Source organism: Larimichthys crocea, chromosome XIII, assembly GCF_000972845.2.
Source record: "Larimichthys crocea isolate SSNF chromosome XIII, L_crocea_2.0, whole genome shotgun sequence".
NCBI lineage: Eukaryota > Metazoa > Chordata > Actinopteri > Sciaenidae > Larimichthys > Larimichthys crocea.
Window position 1 is genome coordinate 30,046,610 of NC_040023.1, and position 25,038 is coordinate 30,071,647.

The 25,038-nt window shown below is 41.3% G+C and overlaps 3 protein-coding genes across 6 annotated transcripts in view; 1 reads left to right on the forward strand and 2 right to left on the reverse strand.

Annotated features, from left to right (window-relative positions):
* Window positions 1-6,406: 6,406 nt before the first annotated feature.
* rps19 (ribosomal protein S19) lies at window positions 6,407-12,208 on the reverse strand. The gene is made up of 6 exons (XM_010743986.3): window positions 12,141-12,208; window positions 10,799-10,869; window positions 10,377-10,477; window positions 9,078-9,261; window positions 8,435-8,489; window positions 6,407-6,461 (listed from the first exon to the last, which is right to left on the reverse strand). Exons 2-6 carry the CDS (start codon window positions 10,867-10,869, stop codon window positions 6,432-6,434), a joined length of 441 nt encoding a protein of 146 aa, XP_010742288.3. The 5' UTR covers window positions 12,141-12,208; the 3' UTR covers window positions 6,407-6,431.
* A 3,808-nt stretch (window positions 12,209-16,016) lies between these two features.
* Window positions 16,017-18,450, forward strand: LOC113747440 (adenosine receptor A1). Its single transcript, XM_027287260.1, has 2 exons — window positions 16,017-16,435; window positions 17,216-18,450. Exons 1-2 carry the CDS (start codon window positions 16,068-16,070, stop codon window positions 18,069-18,071), a joined length of 1,224 nt encoding a protein of 407 aa, XP_027143061.1. The 5' UTR covers window positions 16,017-16,067; the 3' UTR covers window positions 18,072-18,450.
* Window positions 18,451-20,490: 2,040 nt separating this feature from the next.
* Window positions 20,491-25,038, reverse strand: part of cadm4 (cell adhesion molecule 4) — a 141,441-nt gene continuing 136,893 nt past the window's right edge. For 3 of the 4 annotated variants that reach the window (XM_019267174.2, XM_010743997.3, XM_019267176.2), the window contains 2 exons: window positions 23,659-23,787; window positions 20,491-22,453 (listed from right to left, as the gene is read on the reverse strand). In XM_019267174.2, the coding sequence (XP_019122719.1) occupies window positions 22,344-22,453; window positions 23,659-23,787 (239 nt within the window). In that variant the 3' untranslated portion in view covers window positions 20,491-22,343. Of the gene's footprint in view, window positions 22,454-22,624; window positions 22,704-23,658; window positions 23,788-25,038 lie in introns of all 4 variants that reach the window. The other variant, XM_019267175.2, reaches the window with a different exon arrangement.

The window sequence follows — 25,038 nt, forward strand, 5'->3', positions numbered from 1 at the left end:
TCTGGAATGAGTTCCCTAACCTTGGCAACCCTGTGCCACAAACACATGTGGACGCTCACAGCAACAACAACAACACACCTGGGTTGGATGTCACAAATGAAAATCCAGTGAATAGCACATGTGCAGTAAGTACAGCAAACCCTGTACAGTGTGCTGGCATGCAGCCCTCGAGCTTCATTGAGTTACTCTCTAAAATTTAACTAAAAAACATGTTAGGAAGTCACAAGATAATCACACTGAAGCTACGTGTCTCTTTGCACTAGAGGTTTGCCGTCTAGTGCAAAGAGACAAACTGTCAGACAACCCCCTTTCTGGTATATTCTGATCTACTGTACACAGCAGTTTTCATGTGCAGTAAGGGATTTGGAAGCACCTTGTTTGGGTTTCACATCCGTATAAAGGGATTTAAATAACCTTTTACTTTTATGAGAATTGCCAGTAACAAAGTCTAGTAGAGTAGACACACAGAGTACACGTACCACAAAATTGCAAGAAACTAAAGTACTGTAGAAAATGAACTTTATTTACTGAAGCGATCACTGATCACTGTTCCCAAACTGCCTGATCACCTGTTTTCATCTCCAATACTCGTCACTATAGCCACGTTGTAATGGTCTCAGATCTTATCAATTACTTGAGTAAAATGTTATCATGATTTAAAATGATGGCCCAAACTATAAAAATCAGACCTAAGCGGTAATAAAACTAAATTATCCTTTGAAACATTTCCAACGTTTGCAGCAATTTTGTCAGCCACAACAATTAATCACAGCCTCTTTTTCTTACTTAAAAAGATGTAGTTGGCTATTTAGATGTGCACTGACCCACTGAGACACATTTTACTGATGAGCTTGGCAAATCAACTATGAAATCCACCCGCATGAAAATGATGACAAGATTTGTCTGCGTTAACTGATAATATTTTTAAAAAATCTCTGTGCAGTTCATTCTCCCCTTAAAATAAAGTTTTAATGTTAGATGTGATTTAAAGAAGTTCAGGGATCTGTAAAAAACTTTTGAGTAGAGTCATGACAATGCAACAAGCTGAGGGCATTAAGTCCTGGTGAGGAATGATGAGGCTGGGGGAAGGGGTAATAGGCTAGTAATGGTACTAAGGGATAAAGAAGGGGGAAAGGAGATAGCAGGAAGAGGGGGGACAGGGCCATACAATAGAAAGGTTGAAAGAGAAAGATCATTAGAGCGATGAAGTGAGAGTCTGAGGGATTGTTTAGACTGGAGGTGGGAGGAGGAGGAAGGGGTATGGATTTAATGGAAACAGAGAAAGGAAGGAGGGTGAGAAGTTAGAAAAAGTAGTCTTGTTTAAGTCTCAAAAACTGGACAATTCTGAGCTAAAAAGACAGAGAGGATCTTCTGGGCCCACTGGATATCTGTACCCAAGATTTGTGAAAGCTTTGATATGCTTGTAGCACCAGAGGAAAAGTTGGGCAACCACCAGTCTTTAGAATGTGTCCTCTGGGGTTCCTGAATATCCTGTTGTAAATTTCATGGCAATCCGTCCAACAGGTGTTGAGCTATTTCACTTGCTAGAGGAAAAGGGCTAGAGGTCAGTCAGTATTATTCATACTCTGGGGACCATGAATGCTTGAGCAAAATGTCATGGGAAGATATTTCAGTCTAGAACAAAGTATTGGACTGATAACAGCATTCCTGGCAAGAGATATGAAAAATGCAATATGACCAATGGGTCAGTCATAACTGGTGTTAGTCATGTCCATGGAGGTAAAAGAATAAAATGACACCACACTGCTGGAATGTGGAAAATTTAAAGCTTTTAAACTCTTATCAACTATTTTAAATTGTGTAAAGGTAGCACACATAACTTTTTTTTCTTTTTGACTGATGTGAATGATGGCTGATCAATTTGATTACATAATAGATAGATATATATATAATATCTATATATATATATATAATATATATATATATATATAAATAAAATTTGATTTTATGATCTCTGTACCTTTTGGTCAAATCTTGGCCTAAGACACTTTTCTCCTGCCACAACCTTGAAGTGGATGGTTTAAGTCAAGAGCTCGTGTTTACAGTAAATCCAACATGACATGAAACTGCAAAAGGCCACAGATCCGCAAGGTTAACTTAACATATCACTGTAAATGGAGCATGCTTTAGAGAATTTTTTTCTGCAGTTTAACATAGGTAAGTGACCTGTGTCTCCCAGCTGAGCTGTGCTTGCTCTCTGGTAGCCGAGGTCAGACAGTGTTTGGTCAGTTTCTGACACCTCTGCTTGGCATTTCTTTGTAGACGTTTCCTCTTTCCCTCACGCAGGCAGATAGGGAGGGGGGTGGACTGTAAGAGATAGAGATGATGAAGCACAGCGCCACGAACACACACTTCCTACTATCTGAGTCTGTCACTGTGTCAGCTATCTCCACAGCTGATGTCACATAGGTGTCTGGCTGTCTCCCCGTGTAACTCTTTTGTTCTGTGCTGAAGAAAGCGCAAGGCCGCAGCATCAAAGTATGAATGACTTGAAAGCTCTGATCTGAATGTGCGCGCACACAAGCACAAACACGACGTAGAAATTATATGGCCTACACACACACGCTGAAGACACACTGTGCAATTCAGTCAGTTCGGCTGGCTTTGTAGACAGCATCTGTTCTGTGCCCTGTCATCCTCCCTTTGCACCCCACCCTCTGTGACAGGTGGAGGGGATTCAGACTTGCGATCTAAGGAGACACACACACACACACACACACACACACAAAGCTCACAGAGACCCAAAGCCAGTGACACATGGTGAGTGTTTCGCCTACACACACACACACACTCGTATATACACACCTGCTGTGGGGCAGTGCTACAGTGCCCTATGGTGCCAGGCAGGCTCAGCGGCACGTTGCATGTTTACACCACCTGCTCTCAGGCCAAACACAGGATGAGGGATTAAAGCTGACAGCACACAGAAGAACAGAAACAAACACACGCGCACACACACAGTAGACAGATGTATATAAAACTAAACTATCCAGGAACTCAGCAAGGTCAAACTTTTTTTTCTTTTTTCCATTCTCCAGACACCAAACACATCTATCAATCAGCCTCTGCACACCCACTGGGACAGATAAGTGTGCAGCTTGAGGAGTTTTCTCACTTACAGCAGCTCAGCTCTCTACTAAAACAACATCAACCTTTTAACCTCAGACTAATTTCTATAAACACACTTTGCAGGCAAGGGCTGACCCTCGCCACAAAGCATCAACACACCTCACCTTGTCTGTTGTGTTGGGTCAAACACTTGCTGACTTCAGTTTTATTACAGACTATATTGACAAGGACTAAGGGCAAAATATACAAGATCACTATCCTCAGTATAAAAATGGGTTTTTAACACACATGAAACTGAATAAGATTGTGGTTTTAAAAAAAACTGCATGAAAGCAAGGGACATTTTGTTTGGGAATAATATACTTCACGAGAAACACATTGTTTTCTGTGACAGGAAGTGCTGATGTTATCTCCATAAAGCCAGAATTGTATTCTCTGGGATATCTGCCAGCTTTTCCAAGAAAACTCAAGTTAACTCAATACGCAGGAGACTGGGAATGCTGGGGAACATTCTGAGGTATGTCTTGTCTTCTGAGGAAAACATGCCACAGGGCATGAAGCTGTGGGTTGACAATATGTGTGTGTGTGTGTGTGTGTGTGTGTGTGTGTGTGTGTGTAGGAGTCTCTCCTGATAGTGCTTCTATTTTAGAGAGACTTGTGCAGCGGAGACATTTCTTAGTTATCGGCTGTTGCAGCCCTGAGAGGTGAGAGGCAGGTCTGCATCCATTCTCAGTGTGATCGAGTTGAGCTGCCAAAGAATTTGGAGAGTGAGTAGGCACAGCCACCTACACACACACACACACACACACACACACACACACACACACAGGATAAACCACTTGGATGTGCATTTGTTAAAGCGGTAATTGTTCCACAGCAGTAATTGCTGTTGTGACGACTGCTGGTATTTACACTGCACACAATGACAAAACTCTGTGACAGAAGAACACTGAAATAGTCTTGAAAAACAGCACACATTATCAAATGTGATTGTACAAAGTACACACGTGAGCATGCACGCACACACACACACACACACGCAGTCGAACTGTAGAGAGTGAACAAACATGGTAGACCTCCTCCGGTGGATTCCACACATTTCTCTCTACCACTCAAGGACATGTTTATCCTTCTCTCTCTCTTCCAAATTACAGGGTAGAAGAGGGATCATGAAGGCAGAGAGAGAGGGGGAGGAAGAGAGGGATGGGCTCAGGGAGGGAGAGGCGATGGGTTCAGGTGTGCAGGAACAGCTGGTCTTCAAATGAAAAAAGGAGGGAGTTGGCAAACAGAGGACAGAGATGGAGGGGACGATGAGTGAGAGACAATGAGTTGGTTTATAGAAAGAGATTAATATTTCCTGGGAGACGTGCAGAATAATTGATGAACTGTTTATGATGATTGACATAAAACAAAAGACGAGACGGCGGTGTGCTCAGTTGGATGGGGGAGCGCACGCTATTATGTGTACTGTACACACACAGATACAGTGGATGACAGACTGGCAAACGCAGACTGCACGGCTCACTGTTCAGGGATCTACAACACACTATATCTCGCAAACACAGGAGCACGTATAAGCTCGCTCACACACACACACTTGGAGCACAGCAGGCTGTGTACAACAGCTCAGCTCTGTCGGCAAACAATGCCTTCTGGTGCTTGTTCTTCAAATCTAGACATGAATCGAGTTAACAGTGTAGAAGCAATCTGTATTCTCTTAAAGTGGACAGAGATATACATGACCACTGAGCCCAACTCGTTCCTCTCTCTACTCATTTGGTTGTGCTTGTACCTTCGCTGCCTCAAGCCTAGTAAAAGAAAATAATAAAATAAAAGCCGCCACATGAAGCTCCACTGGCTCAAACTGAAAATGAAAACAGATTGGATGTTTTACAGTCAATTGGCCCTGCGTATTCCATTTCTGCATGGAAAGCTCCCGCAGCTGTTATGATTTGAGGATATAATTCAAAAGTGTTGTGTCTTATGCAAAACGTTAAAACTAATTTAGGAATATGTCAGTCTCTCAAATTGAATTGCTCCCTCAAATTTCCATAAAAGGCAGCCTCTCGTAGCAGATGCTATTAAAAAAAAAAAAAAAAGTGCCACGGCTTTAAAGTGACCTGTGAAGGCACCTCAGAGGTAATCGCCCCAAAGTGCATGTTTAGCCCTGATAGATATTCTATAGACTTTGGCACCCTCTGCAGGATCCAAGAAGCACCGCCAAATTAAAACCAGTCAAGTGCTCTTACTGATTGAGCTTTGTGCGACAGAACATGCAAACGTATTACCAAAAGCACAAGGATTGATGTCAGCTTAACCAAACTGAAGATTTAAAGTTCATACATGTTGGGGAAAAAGACTAGTTGTGGATTTAAATCTAAACTAACCAGGTAGCTTAAATAAGATAATTAGAAATTAGACCTTGCGTAGCCCTAGAGATTTACTTTTAATTTACCAACCATATATAAATGACTACAGAGTTGCTTTCTTGCAAGACTTTCTAAATAGCCAAGTTGGGATGGTTCATATTTCCCATCTGATAAGTTTCAAACAGTAGATGTACAGCATTTGTTCGATAACATTGTCAAGTTGCTTCAATAACATGCTGTTTTTGGCTGTTCAAGTCTCTAGGTGGCACTATGGCCTTGACTGAAACTGTTAAATCATGACATCATTCCTTACCAGCTACTGAACTGCCAATTGTTATTTATGGTAATGTAATCATTTACCTTTATTAAAAAGGGAACAATTTTCCATAGTTGTCATGGTATCATGGATCAATCTGAAGACAAACTATATCTGATACACGAACACAATAAACTAGATAGAAACCCAATTGGTGCTGTGACAAAGACACTGGCCACTGATGAGCTGTATTGGCTCTCTGATAAAAAAAACAGCTCCCAGGAAACCTTTTCAAGCTGCTTAATGAAACAGCACCCTGTAGCGAGCGCTTGCTGGTTAGAGGATATGAGGATCTGAAAACACGACAACTAATGGTCATTTGCTGCCCTTTCAACTAAATGACATTTAAAGCAGACAGCCAGAAACCAGCTTGGGATCATTTCATGAAGTAGATCAGCTTCCTCTTGCAAACTCCAAGAGCTCATACTTTGGTGGAAAATAGCTCATTGGTTCAAACAGTTTGCCCTTTCTAAAATCAATCTGGCTTGACTTGAAAACACCGGTCAGCCACAGACTAATTCCAAGAAATTTTTTGGATGAGCACTTTAGTACTTGAAAATACTGAGCGAAATCATCATTGATCTCAGGTTCATAGTCATTATTCAAAAGCATGAAAAAAAAGCACACAGCATTTGACTTTCTCCAAAAAAGGTTTATTAAACGGTTTTCTTGCTGGCAGCTGCAACCTGTGGGGAAAAAAAAGAAGACACATCAGGGATATTCATAACTTGAATCCTGCAGCAGTCAAATTGAAAATACAAAATGACTTACTGGAGGAAAATAAAAAACGCTATCTTAATGGTTTTATCATGCTACAAGAGTTTGCACAAATGACCCCTACTATTCAAACTCATTTCTAAATCAGTCACAATCAAATTAAACCTCCCGTCTCATATTGTTTGATGTGAATTTCTCAACACATTAAGGCCCACCGCAATATTACATTTGAACAGGAAATGTGCAACTTAAGTAGTAAGACACCATCAAAACACAATTTCATATAGTGGTGACAGCTTAGGATAGTTTTATGCTATAGTAACGGCAAAATATAAATGTCTCCTGACAGTACATGGCAGAAATCTCACTTGCAAAAGGGAAACGCATCAATCTCCTAAAAACCCATCAAACAACACACAAGGGGGGGGGATCCACAAGGAGGTAGCGGAGCCACACAAACCGTTTCCTGATGGTTTGTGCAGCATGTAGGCGGGGCTGAGCCCAGGTCTGCTCATCTGCATACTGCTCATTAGCATGGGTAAACAAGGAGAAAACCGGTGCCATACGGCAGACTTCCCAAGCATGAAATTCCCTCCTCGTGTTTACCCCCTTTACCCTTGGATTATCACAACGCTGCTGCCTCTCCTGATTTTTGACAAGGCCCAACTGTGATTTGTTTCTTAGTGAAAGCGAACAAAACAATTCCAGCACGGTGCCACACAAGACATGTAACACACTTGGGTGGCACAGGAAAGATTTGCCCAAGGACAAGTGCTTTAAAAAAAAAAAAAGACTTGCATTCTGAAGTGACACTGCGTCTGTGTACTCACAACAGACGAGGTGTGTATGGATGACATTTCTGTGATCACACACACTTCAGGCCATCATCCTGAGTGCGTCTGAATGTCAAACAAAATGCCAGAGTGCATCATACAGTCAGTCACTGAAAACAACCTTTGCCTAGGCAGCATGAGGTAGCAATGCTATTCATCCAACAGCTGAGGCGCCTGATTAGGAGCATTTAAAGTGGAGCAGTAAGACAGACCAGGCTGGAGCATACATACTGAACTCAAGCCACTTAAAGCAGTTTATGGCTGCCAGTAGAAAATGGTCTATATTTCAGAAATGCTCTTATTGCAGCTGTTAAATCATCACAGGACAGAATAAAACCCACACATAACTGACACAGGTTAATCTATTAATGTGATGAATAAGGCTTGGTGTGGCTCAGTTTGTTATACAAGTGCTGAATCATGTACATGGGTCACAAAGTTGAACCCAATGCAAAGCCGTGCTTTAAAAAACAGAGGCAGAGAAACAGAGGCACTGAAGATGTTCGACGGGGGACAGAAAATCACTTTCATGATGCAACATACATCGTAAGTGGAAGGACACAGCGTACAGCCAGCGGTGTTGGTGTAGATCTCGCTTATTAGTATTCATACACATCATCAGTAAATGGATTTGTCTGTTTCAGATGCAAACACTTTAAATGACATTGCCCTTGTGAAATCAACATTTTCCATCCATCTTAGTAAAACCGTCCGTTACAACCTGTTTCCGTCGCCCTCCCATGGTATGCTGCCAACCCTAATTATTTCAGGTTTGTTGGGCCGCGCCCCTTGTGTAGCACAGGCTGAATGCACTGTGTTCAAGGATGAGTCAATGCAGTAAGAAGGGGCACATTCACAGGTTTTTGGCTACACCAGACATCAATTCATGTACTTTGTCCAGTACACTGCAGTAACTAACGGTATATATCACTCAAATTTCAGAATGAGTATTGCATCCTAGACATGCATAGTAGCTCAAAGAGCTCAGATAAATGGGCAAGTTGGGTAATTAAGGCTTTACTTGGTCTTACTAAAACCCCAGCACTTTACTTACTAACGTAATTTGTGTTCATGTCAACATTATCTATCTAAAGAGATCAGTTTCTCACCTGGCCAGCAATTCTATCCAGGTCTCTGGTTCCCTGGGAGGTTAGTCTGCGACCACTGAGGGAGATGAAACACAGCAAAAATTAAAAACAGAGAAATTAAGGAACATAATAGAATACATAAAGCAACATAACTTGGTCAAAAATCAATACACAAAACGCTTAAGTCATCAATAAATACTTCTTAACGCCACATCAATCACAGCATTACAGTCAGAGAAAGCCACATATCAATTCTCCAACCGACACGTCTGCAAAAATTATTCATCATCAACCCTGAAACAAAAGGCAACTCTGAATGGAATTTCATTTTCCCGTCTACTTAAACTGAATAAAAAAACCAAGCCAATCAATTAGTCCTGTGCCTACGGTGTGAGCACGTACTTACTGCAGACTCAAAGCAAAATTCATGCTTATGCATTTAAAGATTTCAGGCAACCAGAATCACATTAATGGATTTATTTGACGTCATGGTTCTGCAAATATGAAAATGCAGAGGAGAATTGAGGACTGCATGAGTTAAGGGTGGTACCAACTATGTGCCTACAGAAGCACAAGCCCTGTTCAACCTTGAACAGACTAAACATTTCAAGCTTTAAATGTAAAGATATTATCTAGTGGCAGCTATTTAAAAAGAGGCACGTACCCATTGGGATCCTTCTCAATCATCTTGAGCAGCTCGAGGGCCTGGAGCACCTTACGAGCCACGTTCTTGGATCCTACGCTGTAGTGGGCAGGGCACACGCCGTTCCTCTGGCGACTTCCATAGATCTTGGTCATGGATCCAACACCAGCACCTCCACGGAGGTAGAGGTGGCGGACTGTGGATGCTGTGAGAGCAGAAGATAGGAGGGTGTTACTATGCAGCATCAGGAGCAGCATGTTGCTTTGAGGGTTACCAAAGTAATAATGTTAAAAAAGAGGAGAGAAAAGCCAAAGACAGGAATTTTAATTCATGAACAAAATCGAAAATGAAAAACCCATTCACGGTCAGGCAGTAAGAGTAACATTACTTTCAACTACACCTTTAAGCTATGGCACAAGAAGCAAAGTAACAAGCTTTCCTCCTCCTGTTTTTTGCTTTTCAATCATAATTTATGAAATTTAGGCCCTAGTAGTCTGGCAGCCATCGGGTATAAAGTCACAATAGCAGACATCTAAGCAACAAAACTAACTTGCTTGACTAGATATCACCATGGATAAATAATAAGTGTGGACATCAGTGCATGCACAGCCACAGATAACACAGAAAACATTCAATGCTTTCAGTCACTTGTAACAGAGGTGACAAACAAAAGTAAAAGTGTCCAAAAATAAAAACACAGGCTAAATGAATGTGCAGTGCAAGTTATTCAACATTAAACTTGTATAATCGTAGAACAACCATTCCAATGATTAACCATGAGGAGAAAACAGCATGGATATCATTGCTCATCATAATTTAATTTGTCAAAATGAACACTGTTGTGATGCTACCAGGGCAGAGAAGATTATAGCAGAGATTGTGACTGAAGATATGCTCCTGTTAAACTCAATCATGCAGCAGAATCATTTTAGAAACTAGACTTAAATTTGAATTTCATTTTCAGAGTACGCAATAATCCAACAAGTACTAAAAATACACATCTCAAATAAAAAAGGGGAAACATTTGAGTCAACAGTTACACAAAGGTATGCTCTTTACACACGTCAGTAATTTTTTGAAAAAAGGATAAACACTTTTTGCCACTTTAAGGAAATTTAATTAAGCATCAAATCACTGAAATGTATTACACACTGCATTTAAAGCACCTTCCACTACCACTTTAAATCTACAAACTTCTATACATCCCTTCATTGATATAAAATGAAGTACTTCAAAGAGGGTAAGAGACATTTGAGGGAGGAGTGTCAAAGAGACACCATAGCCTGTGGAAACAAAACGAAGATTGATATTTGGACTCACCAGCTCTGATGTAAAACCAGTTCTCATCACTGGGGGCCAGCTCCTTGTGCTTACCCAGCTTGACAAGGTCCACCCAGTCGGGCACCTTCAGCTTTCCTGACCTGGGGACAGACGAGCAGCGTGAGCATGAACTAAACCTCAACAAGCTTCTGTAATGAAGCGGCGGTTATAATAACACTGCGTACACAGCTAAGTAGGGTACACTGTGGTGAAACAAAGACAGACACTATTATCCACAATAAGAGCATTCAACCATGTGGACACATCCCAAAACTAACAAATCAGGCAAGAGTATCAGCTTCATATGCTCTGACCTGCTTCTGGTGGTATATTTAAAAACAACACTTATAACTGCATCCCTCAAAAGGTATGTAGTTCACTGAAACGTCAAGAACGAGACATGGAAAAACAAAAATACTCACTTCTTCAGGAAGGCAGCCAGGGCACGGACAAACTCCTGCTGGTTGACGTCTTTTACTGTGACACCCGGCATCTAAAAGAGAAAACACACTAATGTTAGATTACATTACAAGTGCACTGGGACTATATCATCACCTGGTCCACCTATTTCTACCTATGTGACACCTCTGTCCCTCCCTTACACCTCATACCACTGCCATCCTGGTTCATAGCCTCGTCACCTCCCGCCTGGACTACTGCAACTCCCTCATCCTTGCCTTGGCCTCACCCACAAATCTCTCCATAAGCTCCAACTGGTCCAGAATTTATCACCAGACCACCACATCACTCCTGTCCCATGCAACAGCTCCACTGGCTCTCGGTCAAATCCCGCATAAACTACAAAAATCCTTCTGCTCACATTCAAACCCATTCATAACCTTGCACCACCATCTCTCTCTTGGATCTTCTCCATGTTGCTGCTCCCCCCTCAGATCTTCCTCCTCCATCCACCTGAACGTCCCCTCCGCCCGTCTGGATCTCTTTACCCCCGTCATAAGGAACATCTACTCACTCTCACAATTCAAGTGTGCACTTAAAATGTTTGAAACAGCCATCTGATTCAATTGCATTGTCCTATATAACCTGTTTTTAATGTGGTATTCTTGTAATTTGAAATACTTTTATGGTTCTTTGTTTGTTTGCTGTTATTTGCTGTCTACTCTCATTTATTGTAAGGTGACAGAAAGGAGCCTATGAAATAAAATGTATTATTACTGAGCTGTTACTCTTGAATACGACTGAGCTATAACACCGAGAGTTGAGCTGTTCAGTGCAACTATGTGATATTACTAAAACACAATGCCAGAGCACACACACGTGTGGAGGGGGTCTCGGCTGCACGTTTCCAGCCGGCTTCAGCTCTCTAAGAGCGGGGTGAGTAGCGCTTATCAACTAGCCACCGGACCGCCTCAGACCTAGCCCTCATTTCGCCATGAACCCGACTATTTAAAAAAAGACAATACCCTGATTTGACAAAAAACTTCAAGCTGCTTCGTTTGGGAACATGTATGACATTTAATAACGTTACAAATCAGCGGTAATCGTGAGGATAAATCCGCACATGCTAGCAGGCCCCAACGAGGTAGCATGGGGGCAGCCATTACTAACAGACCTACTACGAGCTGAGCGCTCAAGTTAAAACGCTTATAAAACACATCGACACGGCTACTAACCTCACCCAAAGCTCAACTGTTTTATTAACCTGTGTTTTATACCCTACCTGGCCGCGTTTTGAGGGGTATACGCTAAATATTAGTACGCAATTTACTCGGATATGAGCGAGGACTGAAAATAGCGCTTTACCTTGCGTGTGGACAGCAAAGGGAAGAGGGAGGAACGGGGTTTCCGACTCGTGTTAAAACGGGCAGGTCTCGTTTCATCACGCGAGACTATAGCGTTGTTTTTTCCATCGATGCTTCTCATCACACCGACCATAGACATATGTAACTCAGGGGCAGGGGCGCTGCCAAGACAATTTTGGGCCCCATGACAAAAAAATCAAATTGGGCCCCCCTCCTCTGTGCAGCTGTTGTCACCACACCACAACTGTCCCATTAAAAGCTTTACATAACTCTAATCAAAGGCGTGCAACTGTTTTGCATCTTGTAGTTCAATACTAGTACTAGCACAATATTTACTGCTGGTGATTTGTACATGCATGCAAGTCTGCATACAGTATGCAAGCCACCATAAAAATGTGCTAAAGGCCATTTTTATTTAACTTTTACTGCTCAAAGCACGTAAAAACAAAGAGATAATTAATTTCATTATTATATTTGAAATGTATATACTCAATGATGATGGTTTAATAATTTTATATTGGTGTTTACCTACCCACAACTGACAGGGGGGGCCCTGTCAGTTGTGGGCCCTTGAAATTGTCCTAACTTTTCCCCCCTATACTGCTCAAGGGGTGTCCAAACTTCTTTCAAAGAGGGCCAGATTTTACAATACTAACATTTTTAAAATGAAAATATTACCAATAAACATACAAATGCACTGTTCTGTAACAATTTTGGCTGAAGTCAGTGGTCAATGGTGAGGTCAGGAAGGAAGAAAGTGTTCAGGAGCCTCTGATGTCTTATGCTGTATTATTTATTGACGCTTGGCCCAAGGAGAACTGGAGACACTCTTAAAGTTCATCAGAAGTGCCTGAGTTGGTCTAACATTCTGCCCAACTCATCCTGGTGGTCAGACTTTAAACTCCAAGATATCACCACAAATACTATACGCCCAGAATTAGTCAAAGAGAATGTTTTTATTCATGCAGGTGTTATTGTCAGCATATTCTAGTCTGGAGACACAGATGTCTGTTTACGCAGATTGGAACGTCAACAGCAAGCTATCTATTATGTCTAAGAAGGCAGCAATAGGTCTCTTCAACCATGGCCACCACAGTGTTGAGATAGACTGGCACCTACTGTTCGCAACCAAAGCCAAACAACTAATACTGCCGAGGACCTCAAGGCCCACACGTGACCTTGTGTAACCTAAGGATAGAAAATTCCATAACATTAACCAAATCTAAGCCAATCAGGTGTGAACAAATCTAAAAAAAAAAACAATTCTTCCTTTCTTTCACATCTGGAGTCAAATAACAAAAAATTAATTTTATAGACTACGATAAACTTGCATGAAGTTAATACAAATCTGAACCTCATGTTCATTCTAAACATGATTTATTATGAGTAATGCAAAGTCTATTAACATTTAAGTTTAAAACGTAACACTCTTGCTCTTGTCTTTCACAAAATCATTCAGAAAGTAACATTTAGTGTTACATCTACAGATACATAACACCAGCAGTTATGTCCTTAAAGGTTCAAATGCTTCGTTATAACCAAAACAGGCCAAATCTTCAAGCCATAGAGTATCTGACAATCCTAGCAGGCCATAAATAATATATTATAAAAATAAGACTTCAGGCTGCATAAAATCTGACCATACTTTGAACATCCCTGATGTAATTTGTTGCTAATCTTTTCAGTCTCTGCATCTTCCACATTTACCGAATAACAACTTATTACATAACAACAATTATCTTGAACAATTAAATCTTAATGTTAATGAATAATGATTCATGAGAGGCAAATATGTTATTTTTATGTGTCCTTGTCCAATTCTGTATATAAAATACAGAATTTTGTTTTATTTTTTATTTTTTTCTACCTCAGTATTTTATTTTATTGTATTTTTATTTTTATTTTTTTCTACCTCAGTATTTTATTTTATTGTATTTTTATTGCATTCAAATATACCAGACTGCTATGATGACCTAATCTCCCTTCAGGAATTAATAAAGCTAAATCTATCTGAATGAACCGTCCAACATACTTAACAAAGTTTTAGAGATACCTATTATTGAGGGTATGCTTTCCCTGTCTTCGCAATATATTGACTTCCTGCTTATTTTAATTTAGGTAACAATGCCTTTAGATAAGAATGTAAAATATCTTTAATATCTCTGCTCATCTTTATCACCTCCAACATATGTCCCTCATCAAAAAGCACATTCCCTTCAGAGTTAAGAGCTACCTATTATTCCTGTTTGTCTCTCTCAAATCAAAGAAAATCGGACAAATCAAATTTGACTGAGAAGGTTTTTGCTGTAGCAACAAAGAATAAAACCCATTTCTGAGTGTCTGGACTCATATATGTGCATATGTGTGCGTACCTTATTTACATATTTCCTCAGTTGGCAGGGTTGGCCTTGCCCTTTGCACGTCTCAGATGGAAAGGGCAGCCACGCTCCAACATTGACACAATTGATATGTTTACAGAGACAGGAGCGGAAGCGAGATAGAAGGCAGGTGGATAAGCAGAGGTTTATGAATCAGGTTTATACTCTGACAGTTTAGAGTAGCGAGAGGCAGAGAGGATAGATTATAGAGATTTGTGTAAACCATCTGTCATCACAGGTCTTCACAACAGGTAACTATACCTTTTCATTCTAATTTACTTCTTCAACATTATATCAACAAACCGACACCACTTGTCTCTCTAAAAAGCTCTTACCATGTTGGAAGGTTCGGCCCTATAGCTTAAATGTTGTTTTAAAGAGCATAATTGATTAATTAAGGTAATTAATTACACTGAGAGTGACCAGCCACCACTTTGAATCAGAAACTCACACAAGGTGGATTAAACTGCATTAATTACTTCAGTAAATCAATTTTGCTTAGGCCCTTCAAGTGGCGAGACAGGAGACAACTGTGTAAAGTGATTATGAAGCAGTATCAAGAGGTTATTTCAGCCAGTCATGATTATTCTGGAAAAGTGACGACTAACACAAAATGTTCTGAAAAGGTCAAACTAATTACGTGGAATGGACAGGTGTCATATTGCTGCTGTAAATCTGCTATTTCAATATTCATCTACTTCGCTTTATGCAAGACTATTGTTTGAAAATGCACTGAAATTAACTGCCAATCATTTTTGAATGCATTTGCCGGAAATTACTCATCGAGGGAGTGTGCACTCCTATGATTGTCAGTGTTCATGCATTTACGCATAAATGCCTCAGCCTATTTGTGTTTCAGGGAATATGAATGTGCAAATGATGCACGGTGGGCTGTAGGGAGAAGAGAGACAAAACAAGAACAGGGAAAAAAAAAGGCAAGAACAGAGAGTGTTAACATTATGTTGGCACCTATTTTGGGGCTTGCTGCTCTATGTTTGCATGGTGCTCACATCCTCAGCGGAGAAGTTCTGTCAAGTCTGGTCTGGCCTGACCTTTTCACTCTCCAGGCACGTTTACTGTTCTCCAATACCTATCAAAATATCTACTCTCTCCGTGCCTGTCTCTCTGCCCCTAGCACAAACCTGCATCACATTCTCTATCCTTCCACATCTGTACCGTCTCCCTCTTTTGCTGACTGTATCTATTATTCTGACCTACACCCCTATGCTTAACCTCAACATTTCTTCAACCCTTTGTCCCCGAGTTCTCATTTGTATTCTCTCTATTCTTTGTTTTTCTCTATGTTTGACTATTCCTTTGACAATGCAAGTTAACACTGCTGGGGCAGTCTTTGCTGAAATAGCCATGTGGGAACACAGGGCAATAGTGGCAACTAGAGTAGGAGTAAATGAAGCTTTATTTGCATCAATACATTTTTCTTTAATTTTTGCTCTTTCACATCATTATCCATAATGAGTTTTAAAGTGCATTCAAATATATTCCATTATCAGTCATTTGTTTGTATTTTTTTCCCTCCATCTATCCCAGACATGGAGATCATGTGGCTGTACTCCCTGTGTGAATGCATTATATCTGCATGTGTAATTGTGGTGAGTGTGAGGTTGTGTCTGGCCGTCAGCCGTAGTGGTGCAGTATCTGATGTGCAGGTGATGACCCAGGGTGCACGGACCAAAGCTGGGAGTGTCTCATGCTGTCTGCAGCTGTGCCTGGGTTGGGTGGGGGCTGTAGGTGGTGCAGTCACGGTTCCTGTGACTGTGCTACTCAACCTGCGAACCCCACAGTGTCTGTACACCTGCATTACCTTGGTGTGTTGCCCCATGCTGGTCAGGCAGTTTACCATGTTCTTGTTAATGCTGCTTACACTGGACGCCCACCTGCAGCTTCACTTGGCAGACAGGTGAGTCTTAGCGAGGGTTAAATCCCTTTAAGCGGTAGAATACAAAGAGAAAAAGTATCTATTTAATATTAACATGTTACAAAGAAACCCCAGTTAAATGCCTTATATAAGATACACTTCTCTCAGACAAATAATGAACCACTATTAATGTTAATTAAAATTACACTTTTTTCACATTTTATATTACAGTATCTTGTGTGTGTGGGAGAGGGCAAATATGTGGGTGGCAGGAGTCAACCAATGCTCTCAAGTGTGCTTTCAGCTGTAAAGGAAGAAAATCAATATAAGGGTAAAGGGAAAAAGGCAGGAAGCATGTCAAGATGCACCATTGTATGACAGTATCAAAACAGTTTGTTTGTTCAGTGCTCATAAGACTGTTATCCTGTCTTTTATCATACACTGCTTAAACTGCCATTCCAGAGACAGGAGTGAGTAAATATCAATAGGCTCTGGGGCTCTTAGATGTTTGATTGACAATGACCTACAAATCCAGCCTTTGAGTGGAAGTGAGTCAGTACTCGCTCACATCTTGTAGATATTACGGTTGTTAGAGGAGCACATCTCTTACGAAAGACAGAAATGCATTTTAAAATGAAAATGCCCTTTACCTGATAGAAGTAAGGTGAGCCAGTTTGAGATGAGTGTTGAACTAGTTTAGGACAAAAAAGAAAAAAGAAAATACTTGTGATCATTTCTTTCTTTGGTATAGGACATTTGAGCAAGGATTTTTAGTATAAGTGCAATTCAAAAGTGTCTAAATCTAATGTTTGTGAAAAACAGATACTCCTCAGTGATCACCCGTCAACGAGCTCTGTGTGTAGTTCTGCTGTGCTGGGTGGCCTCTGTCCTGTCCTCCTTCGCCCAGTTTATCGGCTTGGATGCTCTCGACGTCTGGAGAAGAGATGGGTCTGATCCAGGCACAGCTGGCCATGGGCTCCATGGCAACTGGACAACCTCTTTACCCAATACCACTCCACTGGCCCCTAAGTACCACCATGACCGCAAGGTCATTGGAAAGTACCTTCCATATGGAGGCTTCCTGTCAAAGTTTTATATGGAGGACAACCACAACTTCACCTACGCTGAGATTCACAGCAGCCACTGGGGAGTGTGTGCCCCTGACACCATTCTCAGTCCCCAGTTCCTGGTCTATGTCCATGGGATGATGGAGTTCATACTCCCCTTGGTTTGCCTTCTGGCCATTTACCTTGACCTGCTATGCATTAAACCCAGGAAGACTCATTTTAGTAACACAGACCCCCCTAAAAATGACTCCTGCCAGGCCCGTTCCTTGGCTTTGTCCCTCTCCCTTTTAGTTCTGCTGTGCCTGCCGCTCCACATTATCCATGCACTCGCGCTTTTCACCCCCAGTACCCCGCTTCCTGCCTGGGCTCATGCAGTTGCGCTGTTCCTCTTCCAGCTGTACAGCATTGTGCCCCAGATCCTCTTCACTCCTCCTAAGAAAAAAGAGGAAGCGCAGACACCCTTTCCTCTGTCTGTTCCCCACCTTCCACCTGCAGTAGCTGTACCGTCCAGAGGAAAATCTGTCCGCATGGCCCTGTGTGAGGCAGTGCAGGCATCTCCATGGTCTTCAGCCAAACACTCCCTTAAAGCAAAAGTGTGTCCAGAGGTCTGAATACGTGACTAAACGGAAGATCTGTAAATTTTGTTTTAAATGTACACTTTTGTCATCGAAAACGATGTTCCTTGCTTTGTATGCACGAGAAAAAGCTAGTGTTGTTCCACAAATGCCTTGTGGACTAAAGAAGAATAAAGATACCATGTTCCTGTGTTTTGTTGTTGGCTTTTTAACTAATCAGCAACCTCATGCACAGACGTTATGAATAACCCGCAAATGAAAAGGCCAGTTAATTATCAGGTCCCATACCAAATGTCAGCGAGAAAATTAAGTCTCCAGATGATGACGACTATCCTGATCACAGATGTCTGTTTTCTTTGACTGCTCTTCCTATGGGTCTTTTTCTAAGTCTGCTCTAAGTCTCCGCTAAGCCAACCACCAGTAATGTAGATATATGAGTGACAGCTTTTAATTAAACATTCAGTAATAACATAGTGGTCCATAGAGGATGCAGCATTGTACAGGAAACATCATTAACCTGGTTATGACACAATCTTCATGGCTGTTTTGATTACACTTGTAAATACAATGTGATCCTCACTTGTAATAAAAAGGACCTTGCTCACTCTGATTGGATTGTTCGTCTTGAACCGTGTTGGTTTAAGAAATCACTGATGGAGAAATCCATCTCTATCTGCATGGAACATGGGCATAACATTAACACACTTTCTCTTTTGTTTTTTCTGTTTCTCAGTAGCTCTTCCTCCCGCTTCCTCTCCGGCTTTATATTTGTTGTTGTCCCCTCTTTTTTCCAGCTGTCTCTGCAGGTCTTGTGTCAATTTTGCATTTATTTTCTGTCCTCCATCACTACCCAAATAATCCCTGCCTGGAACACATTATTGATAGACGAATCTGGGAAAAAAAAGATTTTCCCCAGCTTCTCTGGCACGCCTGCCCATTCAATTGTTCTGCCTGCCTCTCTGCTTCCTGATTATGCTCAGCTTCAACACACTCAGGCACCTCAATCAATGCCTCATGCAATGCTGTAACTGTGTACACACCTCCTTGCCACACTAGGGTCAGAAGACCAGTGAACATAAGCTGCGTTCCTCATCCTAGGGTCATTAGGGTTGGCTTTACAGATGGTTAAAACTGTGTGTAATCCACCATGTAGCCACCAGAAATATAAAGAGGTTGTGTTTGGATGGACTGCGATATGTACTGAAACTCGTAGAAATGATAAATGAGTGTCATAAATGGGTCATAAATGGGGAATTCTCTGACGTGAACCCGTTCCAGTACGTTAATCGGTGAAACTAACATCAGGGTGAAGCCGTGCGAGTTATTCATAGACTTCTTGCTGTCGTTATTGGCCAGATTATGCTACATTCACTCAGGGAGGAATATGACGACTGTTGTCTGGCTTGTTTCGATCTCATTTTTGCTTATGTCTATTGATTTGATAATCACTCTCTATGATGACAGTGGTGGTGTGATTATCATCAGGTCTAGAAGCTGAATTATAACATTGTTATGGTCAGATAATGGCCAGTTTCCCAGGATGCACCAGAGCAAGCAAACAACAGCAATAACAACTACCTAGAGAGCTCCTCTGAATTTGAATGACTGAAAACTTTCTTTATGGAAAACAAAATAGTCAACTTGAAATAAAATATTTTTGTCGAGGAGAAGAGAAGCCAAACCACCGAATGCATCCAGACTGAGTGTTGTGAATCCTACAGGAAAACAACAGATGAAACATTTGTTTGAAAGACATACCTTTTCTTTTTTTTGAGGACGTATAAAAAGGACAATATTCTTAGTTTTATTACTCATCGACCACGGTGGGTCTGATAGCAGGAGCTACCTGTGCTACCTTTGCTCCATCATAAACCGAAGCTATGTCTGGCTTCGACTTGTATATATGTGCGTGTGTGAATTGTTTGTTGGCCAGAGTGTCAACTCATGCTGGTAGCGCCTGGCAAGTCCATTACTTTGATTGCCGTTTGACAATCTGTCTTTATGACAGGCGACCGTGGAGCCTTGCCATCGATGGAAGAGAAACACATCGATCTATCACCCGGCGACCTCCGGCGGCTTTCAAATCTAGCCCTGTGCACAGATGGACATGTTGAGTGCTTCTCGACAGAATCGGGTATTGATTGCATGGAAGTTAATGGCAAAGTCATATTTTTCTGCGTGCATCTGACTCAACCTTCCTGTCAGCCGTTCTTCCTCATTATCTGATCTTATGATTAGTGACGCCACGGACCCTTCTGTTTTGATTATTCTATTTATTCTGAATGAGCTGCCAGTTATAAACGGCTCCATCGCCTTCAACTTTATCTTCCCACCTATAACTCCACTTCCCCATTGATCTAATCATATGCTCCGTCTTCTGCTCTTTTTTTTAAAAAACAGCACCTGCTAATTACACAGTAAACACCCCCCCAAAAAAAAAGTCTGATCCCAAAGGTTATTTTTGGATTCTTTTTTATTTTGTCGTGCTTTGTATCTTTCCCCTATAAAGAAATAGTTAGCTATATATCAACAATGACACATGGACTAAAATAAACAAGAGTGAAAGACAGGAGAAGAGACGACTAGGCACAGGAGACGCAGAGAGAGAAAGACTGGGAGAGAGAGGAAAGGTAAGAGTGAAAAAAGACAGCAATTTCTCTACAGTAGAACCAAAAACAAACCATGGGAAGTGTACATTTCTTTAACATTTACAATTATAATAATAACAACGGCAATAATAATAACATTAACAACAATCATAATTGTTCAAATAATAATAATAATTAATAAAAAATCAATAAGACCTCTGGTTTCTCATAAAGACAAATGATTTTTCTTTTTTTATTCTTTTCTTTATTTTCTTTAAAGATCACTGGACAGTAGTTTGTTCGGCTTTGCACCTCTATAGGCTAATATTCTGTGTTAGTATAGTTGCTTCATAATGCGTTTCAATAGTAAACTGTTTTCATATTTCTTAAAAGTTTCCTTTAATTTATGTTGCTGTTCTTTTTTTTTTATACAAATAAGGAATTCAGAGATATGTATACTTGTTCTGTCAACATGTTTACTGTACGTATGAATGTATGCATGTATCTGCATATGTGTGGTAGCATTCAGAAAAGAAATCCATCCATTTTATTTTCTCATTTACGCCTTTTGCTATCACTCCCCTCGCCCTTCTTATTGAGACTTCTAAACCTTTTTATCCTCTTAATGACATTCTAAAATAATTAAGCTTTTTCTTAATGCCTTAGCAAGTCATATTCATTTCTTCTTTGTCAGGAACGCAGCCCAACACTAATCCTTTCATTATTAGGAGCCAACAAAGGAGGAGCGATGAGGGGGACCGACAGAGAGAAAGAGAGATATAAGGGAGAGGGGAGACGATGGTAACAGGTGAATGGAGACGGAGGAGGAGATGGAAAGTAAATTAAAAGAGAACCACCTTCTCTTCACTGTTGCAGTGAGAGATAAAAAGCCATCACTAAAAGATAATTATTCTTACAAATTATTGGCAGGTCACCCAACAGGGATAGCAAAACAGGACAGTCAGCTTGTTAATAAAGTCTGGATACTCTCTGGGATGTTGAGCTTACACACTCTAGTGTTGTTAAGGAATTATATATGGGTTGCGCTCAGTAGGCAAGATGCTTTGGCAATTTTAAAAAATTTCAATTTTCTAGCATCTGGCGCTCAATAGCTCCTGGTCAACTAAACCCCCCAAACTCCCCCGTCTCCCTCCTCCCTCCTCCCACACAGCTTCCACTGTCTCCGCCAGTTAAAGATGGAGCTTCGTGAAATGGATGGTTTTCTTCAGGCGTGGAATTATAGCAGTCATCTGCCTCTAATTCCCCCTTCCACTTTGGCGACTGCACGGGCAGAGTGCCTGTTTTCTTTGTGCTCCCAGCTTCCCTCTCGATCAAAATAATTACGGCATCATTTCGTTTTTTGTCTAAATTCACGTCCCCCTCTCTCTATCTCGCTCCATTTTCCACAGCTTCCCCGACTTATAGAATATGGCACAGTCGTTAATGGCTGGTGGGTCTATAGGCTCTCTTTTTCTCAATCTGTCTCTGGTGGGTGTGTGTATGGAGGATATGGAGTGGGATGGAGTGGGATGGATTGGCTGTGTGCAGTATCTGTATACAGTCGTTTTCAGAAGGCCCTCTGTTATGGCGCATTGTACAGAAGTGTGTGTGTGTGTGCATGTTTCTGTGTGTGTGTATACTGTATATAAGGTGGGAGAGGGGGAGAGAAGGGAAATAGAGGGATGAGGTCAGAAGAGATGGGGATAGGAAAGGAGAAGGGCTACAGTAGGTACTCCTTCTTGCCCTGGCTGGCGTCGTTCCCATTGAGGAAGGCCTCCTGCACCTCACCATGTTCATCCAACCCGCTGGCCTCATGGGTAAGATAGGAACCTGAACGAAAAGAGATAGAAAGAAAGAGATACAGGGAGAGACATAGAGAGAGAGAGAGAGAGAGCGTGGGGGAGATTGTAGGGGGAAGGTTAGGTGGCGAAGCGTCATGATCATTGCAGAGCCATGCAGCATTATCAAACCACTCAGCCAAAATATTATTAAATACCATACCTGTGACAGATTAATTCATTAGTTAACTGATTGTTAGGTCAATACCAAGCAAGAATAGGCTCTCGGGTACGGTACGAGCCTACCGGCAGAAATTAAGGGTAGGGGATGGTTGTGTGAATAGAAGAGGCAGAAGAGAAGGAGTAGGTGGAGGAGATAATAAAGAATAGAAGATAGGGAGGGAGGAGACATTGGCAGAAAAGGGTGGAGGGAAGGTTAGGCGCAAGAGAACAATGGCACGTTTGCGTCACTCATAAATCCTATTAAACATATTTTAACACCCCTCAGGTCTGTATGATTAATGATTCGGTGCAGTACAGGTTACAGAGAGCAAGAACTGCTCAAGTCATCTTCCTGCTCGAGTGTCCCTTCACTCCGGGGGTGACTGACACTCTCATTCTCCTAACTGCAGAGGTTGACTGGCATGCTGACAGTCACGTCGGACCGAAGACAAAGCCCTAATGGCCCTGTATCAACATAGTTTGGTTGTAATCCTCCTGTCTCTGTGCTGATTGGCAGTCAAGTCATACTGAATGCTGACTGACAGCTTGTCTAGCCATAGGGTAAGTAATGGCTGGTTGCTGCCTGGTACGCAGTTTCCGGATAATTTCTTGGCAGCTGTGGCGCACAGTCGAAGGCTGCCAACACAGGGAGCACTTAAAAAGATAGGGAACGCAAGGGAGGCTGCTTTTAATAGATGAGCCTTGATACACTAACATATAGTCATAAAACATGCGGACCACACCTACATTTCCCACCCCACCCTATCTGTTCCGCTATCCTGGCCAAGGTCGTCCATCATGGACAGTGCCTTCCTGGAGAGGAGCATCCCATCCTGTCTGCTTGGCGCTGACAAGTTTACACCTCAGTTAAAAAGATTATTTTTAAAGAATCTAGTTGTAAAGCGGCCAGCAATGATTCTTTTTCACAGCACGTTACTCCAGAAAGTGAAATAAGAAAAGGTGCCTATGAAAAATGTGATATAATATTGCCAAAATGTTTCCCATTGCATTGTGAAAGGAACTTTTGTGTATTACCTTTCTGTCGGACGGAGCACCAGATGGTGACAATGAGGACACAGATGACGGTGAAAACCAGAAGTGCCAGAACGCCACCTATCACTGCATATGGTACTGCACTGTGAGTCTCCACCACTGCACCGGGATCTGAGAAAGAACAAAAGAGATAAATAATGTGTGTGTGGGTGGAGTGTGAGATACATAAAGTGAAATATGGAGAGTAAAGTGCAGGCAGAGAAACAGAGACAAAGACGGAGAGATGGATCAAAAAAAGCAGGATAGATAGGAAAAAAAAAAGTGAGAGAAAGTGAGCACATTAAACCACCAGCATGGGGGAGAGCACAGGAGAAAAGAGAAGTCGATATCTTCTACCCAACCTGCGTTATCACCTTTCATCACCCCCTACTGCACAGAATGTGAGAAAAAGGTGTTGAAATGAGGAGAGTGAATCAGGAAATCAAGAAAAACACCACAATGCATTTTGAATGGGAGAACTTTGAGTGTGTTTACGAGTAGTGCCACCCTGGGAAATGACATCAAACACTTCACCTCAATATGAGTGACGAGGGATAAAAAGGTGAGCTAAGTTCTGTGACATTTTATAGAAGAAAATTGCAGCAGCGTGAAGGAATAATTAATGTCAACCCCCACCTTTTACCAGCTTTGCACTGCTTTAAAGCGAGAAAAAAAAAAAGTGGAATAATGAAAGAAATTGTAGGTTAGTGCTGAAATGAGTAGTCAAGTAAGCAATTATTCTGCTGACAGACAATTTAAATGACAATTTTAATCACTGATTAATTGTTTAAGTCCTTTATCGAGCAAAAATGTCAAACATTTGCTGCTCCAGCTTTTAAAATCAGTCTGTTTTCTGTGCTTTATATCTCTTTAAATTGAATAATATCGGTACTGGGACTGTTGGTCAAACAAAACAACCAATTTGAAGATATCACATACAAGCTCTGGTAAATTTTATAACATATTTTGTAGATTAAACAATTAGTCAGTTAGACAACACCCTCCGCAGATTAACTGTATTATTGTTAGTTGCAGTCATAACACAGATGATATAGCAAACACGTGTCTGTGTCCAGTTTCCCCAATAAATTCTGTCTGACAGTATAGAGTGCAGGGATTTGGAGAAAGAGAAAGAAATGGATGGTAAAGTATGAATTAAGGTAATTTTCCACTGGAAAAAAAAACTCTTTAAGTCTGGACCTAAGTACTGAGACAGCGTCTGAGTTGCTGACGGTAACAAAAGCTTCTTTTTTTTCCTTTTTTTGATGAGGCTGAGGGGGTGTAATGTAAGAGCTGCTAAGGCCAATAGGAGGCAAGGACACAGAGTTATTGATGCGGCTCTTGGACCTTGACAGAGCGGAATTAAAACATGAATCATTAATA